Source organism: Hakea prostrata, chromosome 4 (genome assembly GCF_041222555.1).
Source record: "Hakea prostrata isolate BN-2017 chromosome 4, UWA_Hpros_2, whole genome shotgun sequence".
Taxonomy (NCBI): domain Eukaryota; kingdom Viridiplantae; phylum Streptophyta; class Magnoliopsida; order Proteales; family Proteaceae; genus Hakea; species Hakea prostrata.
This window is the reverse complement of record NC_142603.1, coordinates 5,061,720-5,067,719: the sequence shown is the minus strand read 5'-3', so window position 1 is coordinate 5,067,719 and position 6,000 is coordinate 5,061,720. Positions and strand designations below refer to the sequence as shown.

At 36.5% G+C, this 6,000-nt stretch overlaps 1 protein-coding gene across 2 annotated transcripts; it reads left to right on the top strand.

Moving 5' to 3' along the window:
- The first annotated feature begins 3,686 nt into the window (after positions 1 to 3,686).
- LOC149017292 (AT-hook motif nuclear-localized protein 25-like) lies at positions 3,687 to 5,616 on the top strand. 2 transcript variants are annotated; one of them, XM_089154156.1, is made up of 2 exons: positions 3,687 to 4,060; positions 4,290 to 5,616. In XM_089154156.1, the coding sequence occupies exon 2, from the start codon at positions 4,401 to 4,403 to the stop codon at positions 5,283 to 5,285; it is 885 nt and encodes a 294-aa protein (XP_089010282.1). In that variant the 5' UTR covers positions 3,687 to 4,060; positions 4,290 to 4,400; the 3' UTR covers positions 5,286 to 5,616. The 2 variants fall into 2 exon arrangements, with proteins under 2 accessions (XP_089010282.1, XP_089010284.1); XM_089154158.1 differs by having other exon boundaries at positions 4,060 to 4,143.
- Positions 5,617 to 6,000: the final 384 nt, after the last annotated feature.

Genomic DNA, 6,000 nt, shown 5'->3' with positions numbered 1-6,000 from the left:
GGATTTCCTCTAAACAATGTAGAGACAGTGTTGATGAATTCATTATTCTTTTAAAACAGTGAATCTTACTTTAAGGGTTCCATGATGAATGAACCATAAAGTCTAAATCCAATGGAAACTTGCCTGCACCACAACCATTTAGAACATGAGGGAATTTTTTATATCCTTCCTCTCACACAGGCAAACAGTTTATGGGTTAAATCATCAATTTTTATTCTTCTTTCCTTAAAAGGGAAAAAAATGCTTATGGATTAAACAATTTGGGTAAATATTAATTAACAAGTCGAAAGTTGTATTCTTTCCGTGCTCAAAAGGATTTGTTGATAAAGTTAATTACCTAAAAATGATTTGAGTTCGGATCTTTTATCTGTAAGGACAAAGGTCTGTGCTCTCCTTACATTTCTTCATCACATAATTGAAAAAGGGTCTCTTGGATTTTTCAAAATTCGGAAGTGGAACTCTCTTCTTAACATGTAGTGAAAAAATACGAGAATAGTATAGATCGATTTGTACTGTTTCATTCTATAATTATCTGGTCTTTAACAAACGCTTTTCATAATAGTTTTTAATTAGTCATAATTAATCTGCACTGATCGGATATTGTGGGACTGCTAATTAACTTTATGATCTTGGTTTCTCCATGCTGAAGCTATTAATAAAACAAGAATTATAAAAATATTAAAATTAGATTGATTAAATCTTGGAAACCTTACTTCGACCTTAGTTAAGCTCCATTTTAATTAGCACTAAATCCAACCAGCATGCTTTAACTTATCTTATGCACCCCAAAAGGTGGTCCTAATTAATTTACAATGGAGATTAGGATGTACGAAAGCAACCTTGATAGTGCTCACTAAGTGGTTCATGTTCATAAAATATGATGAGAGCAGAAATGTTCAGATATCAAGTCATGTTTGGAGATATATATTAATTAGTTTATTTTTTTCATCTAAAAGTTCACTCGCATTTTAAACTTCATTTAAATATGATTATATGAATTCTAACAGTGAAAGAATGTGATATGATTATCCATTTATCCCCCAAGACAAGATAATATGATTACTCACAAAGCAAATAACATTACTTAAAAGAAAAAAAATGCAAGCTACAAACTTTACAAGAAGAATTGTGTCTGTCACTAAAGTTAAGGGTTTGCAAAGCATATTATATTAATAGTTATCAATCTTATAATATATATATCAATCAACTTAGTTTTTTAATGTATATTATAAACTCCTTAGATATTCCTAATTTGGTGATTTTTAATAATCTTGAGATGGGCTGAATATGGAAAGCATGCAATCAGTTTTTTTATTTTTATAGGACAAAGATTAGGTAAATTGATAAGTACATCATTATCATATTAAATATAAAATCATAAAATACACTTTGACATTTGTATTAATTTATAATTTTTATTATCAATGTTTGATTGGAGGAAAACAAGATATGAACAAATTAAATAACTTCATTTATTTAATTCTAGAATTATTCTGAGTCTTTTTTTCTTTTTTCATAAAAAACTTCAATAAAGATAGGGGCTAAACCGTCGTTCGCGGTACTGATAGAGACTTCCATGCTAGAGAGTCCATGGTGTTGTTATTCTCTCTTGAAAGATACAATTAAAGATGACAATAATTAAATACAAACAAATCCTTGGAATACTAAGGTCTATTATTTTCTAGTGGATAATAAGGAACCAACTATAATGGAAATAATACACATTCTTTTTTTTTTTTTTCAAGACTTTTTGTCCCTAATTCGGTGTTCGACCCGGGTCGCACACCTGGTTATGGTGGGTGAGTCTCCAAGCGAATAATTTTTGCATCTATAAGATTTCTAGAAGGGCTTTTGATTGGATGCAGTAATAGGTGAACTAGAAGGAGAAATGCATGAAAAGGGCGTTTTGGTCAATTCAAAGGGATTGAAAACTTGAAGAGGATCCTATGTGGCACAGTGGCCGCAGACCAACTTGTGGCTGGGGGAGAACAACTTGTGGGGAAGAACCCGGGCCACACATAGAAGAAAGTCCTACTCCACCTTCCATTCGCATATCTGGGTCCCACAAAGACATACAGGTGGTGGGGTCAGATAAGAAAGAGAGAAAATTGATGATGCTGACTTGGCATGAGTAGTACACTCCACGTCACATCATCCATCAAAGCTCATCCAATTTGGGTAGAAAGAAAGAAGTAAGTACGACTCTGTATCTGTTTCAGATAAGATTGATCAAGTACCGATGTCCCGACAATCTCCACGTGTCTGACAACTGGACATTTTGACCTTTTGACCGCACGTGACGTATATTGATCTTGCACGTTCAATCAAACCCTACTTCTCCACGACCACAAGATCGATCTTCTCTAACCGCCAATCTTGAAACTCTAGATTGGGCCATTGGGGGAAAGCATTAAATCAGACAAAGCTGCAATAGTTTCATTCACAATATTTCTGTGTTTCTTTCACGTAGGTAGTTGTGTTCATATGTATATGTATAGTATAACCCTAATTTCTTGATATTTCTTTCACCATCCATGCATATAGACGACATTAAGATCCTCTACCTCTACCACCAGTACTCCTGGTATTCCCAAGTTATCCTTTCACAACCTATTTGATACACATCACACGACCTCACTTATGCATGTCAGGTGAATTGTGAGAGAAATTTTTTGAAAACTATGATGAGTTATGTATCATCGCTAGCAATGGTCAAAGACCCCAACCTTATTCAAGAAATTGAATGGTAGTCAAGAAGGACATGTTCAACTCGCAGATTAATTGATGTCAGTGTAGTGTATGTATAAGTGACTACGTGAAAGAGTGATCCCAACGACAAAATCAAAGCATAACATACTTCATTGTCATCCTCCAAAAGGCTTTTAGAAATTAGGAGGAAAATCCATGGCATCGTAAGATTGTTCCCATCTACATCTACAAGCCAAAAAATGTCTTAATATTTATAAAATTTGATTTGTGACTAGTCTAAATCATGTATAATGATTCAAACAATTGGAATGATCAGATTAACCATTCTGTTTGACACCAAAAATTGAGCCAGACCAATTATATTCTTTATTGTAAACTTTATAATTTATTTTAGGAATTGAAGTAGCTAGGAACTATTAATAAATTTGATTGTTTGTTGTGGTTAGTTATTTTAATATATCTACTGTTCCTAATGAGACAACTTTGGAAAACATTTCATCCCCATACCCAACAAAGGAATATATATTATTATATATAGAGGATATAATTAAAAACAACTAAGATATAAAATAATCACTGCAATACAAGCATAAAATTTAATGAATATATCTATAAGACATAAACCCAAATTAGTTTATTTGGAAATTACCATTTCTTTTCTTTCTTTGGTGTAAATGTTTTGGGTAAAGAGAAATCTATGTAAGATTTACCACATGAAATAGTGATAAAGCAATATAATGTTGATAAATTATTGAACCAGAAATAAATTAACCCTTTGACACACTACTCGAGGACATTTATATATAATATGTCAAGTGGAGGACAACCCTGGAACTATTTTGAACCAGCTTGAGCTAGTCCATTTTCCTCTAAAGACGATTATACCCTTACATATTTCTTTGAATACCCACACTGGTCATCCATAACCATTGAAGATAGAACTGTTATTGCATCATCAAGTGCTTTTATTACAACAATTATGTTAATATTACTTGAAACCTTTTTCACTTGATAAGAAAAAAGAAAGAATATAATGTATTTCTGCCTTCCCGGTTCTGAACTCAGATTTCTTCCATTTCCTCCTCAAAGCCTGTCTCTCTCTCTCCACCTCTCCAAGCTTCAGTCCTTCATTCAAAGCTCGATTTCAGACATACAAACTCATTGATTTCTTCAGAATATATTCCCCTCTATATTTGATTCCTTTCTCTTCAGAGAAAAGCAGATGGGTTTATTTCTTGGATGTATGGAAGCAGTACTGACTAGAGCTTTTCTACCCTAGTCTCTCTCTGGTGTTCTTATTGCACTCAAGGATCTGAATCCGAGTTGAGAGAAATCAGTGGTTCAGATACAGGTAGACATCATCTATGGGCTTTGGATTTTGAGTGGATCTTTCCTTTTTGATTTGCGAAGTGCATCGATCAGCTAAGAAAACATGTAATTAGAAACTCAATAAGTTTTTGCAACATTATTTCTTTGGAACATAGCTTCTTAGACTTCAGGGTTTTGAAATTTTTGCAGTTTTGATCAGTTCTTGAGCTTTTGTCTTTTGTCTAATTCCTTCAGCGTTTCTTCTGGTGTAGAGAGAAACGAAGATCAGATCCAAGAAAGAAAACCCACAAGGGAAAAACAATATTAAGAAGCAAAAGCTGGCAAGCAAGTGGTGGGAGAAACCATTACAATTGGATGTGGCCATGGCGGGTTTGGAGCAAAGCCCAGGATCTCGCTATGTTCATCCGCTCTTCAGGCCTGCAGACCTCCATTTACAAAGATGTTCAGAGCCTCAAACCCATGTTTCAGATTCCGATAACTCCCCAGAGAAGGACCAGAAATCCGACCCAGGTGCAGCCACCACTTCCTCCGGAGGAGGCGGTGGATCCACTGGCAGTCGCCGCCCTCGAGGCCGTCCTCCAGGCTCAAAGAACAAGCCAAAACCGCCCATAATCGTCACCCGTGATAGCCCAAATGCACTAAGGTCCCATGTTCTTGAAGTCTCAGCCGGTGCAGATGTTGTAGAATCTGTAACGAATTATGCACGGCGGCGCGGCCGAGGCGTCTGTGTTTTGAGCGGTGGCGGAGCAGTTGCCAATGTGACGTTGCGCCAGCCTGCAGCTCCGGTGGGGAGCGTTGTAACTCTACACGGCCGGTTTGAGATACTGTCACTTTCCGGGACAGTGCTGCCGCCACCAGCGCCGCCTGGAGCTGGTGGTTTGACGATATTTCTAGCCGGTGGACAGGGACAGGTTGTCGGAGGAAGTGTCGTCGGGCCGTTGGTGGCGTCAGGGCCGGTGCTGTTGATGGCAGCTTCTTTTGCCAATGCAGTGTTTGAGAGATTACCACTTGAGGAGGAGGAATCACCGGTTCAGGTTCAGTCCACTGCATCACAGTCTTCAGGTGTTACGGGTGGTGGTGGTGGTGGAGGTGGGCAACTGGGTGAAGCTGCAGGAGGTAGTGGTGGTGGTGGTAGTGGCGGCGGCGGTGGTGTTCCTTTCTATAATTTGGGTGGTAACATGACAAATTATCAGTTTCCAGGTGAAGTATTTGGTTGGAGTGGCAATGCTGCAAGGCCTTCTTTCTAATGGTGATTGAGTAAAGTTTGAAATTGGAAGACAAGAAGAAGAAGAAGAAATCTACAAGTGATGACATTTCATTAGCCAAAATTGTGATTCAGATGCTTTAATTCTCCAGGTCCCAGGTGGGTGAACTCAACAAATTCATGTAAAGAAAATTTTAAGGATTTTTCTTCTTTGTCATGCTTACACCTGATTCTTCTGTGTATGCTTCTCTTTCTTCTCTGTTGAAACATTTCTTGTTTTTCTTAATTTACTATTCCATCACTTGTTAGTAACCATGTCATCTACTGTTTACACTCATTGGCTTGTTTTCTTGGAAGATTTCCTAAAATAAAGAAATCATTATATGGTTTTTTTTCTTTCATTTACAAAAAATGAACATTATAGTATGATTATATATTCTTATAATAATAATAATAATAATAATAATAATAGTATAAGTATTTCTGAGAAAACCTAGTACTGATTTGAACTGAGAAATTAAACTTTAGTTTTTGGGGGTCACCCAGAAGCTTCAATTCTATTAAGTACAGATTGCTTGTTCTGCCTTGCCTCTTTGTCCTTCTTAATTTGTTCCCTCTAATTCATTTTTCTACTAACCCAACTGAGAAAAAGTCACAGTGAAGAACTTTAAAAGCCTGTTATGTTCGATCTTTTCCCTCTGTGAACCCTAGTTCTGAATTCTAATACCCATGGAAGGGAATATAGCTCTCTCTCTCTC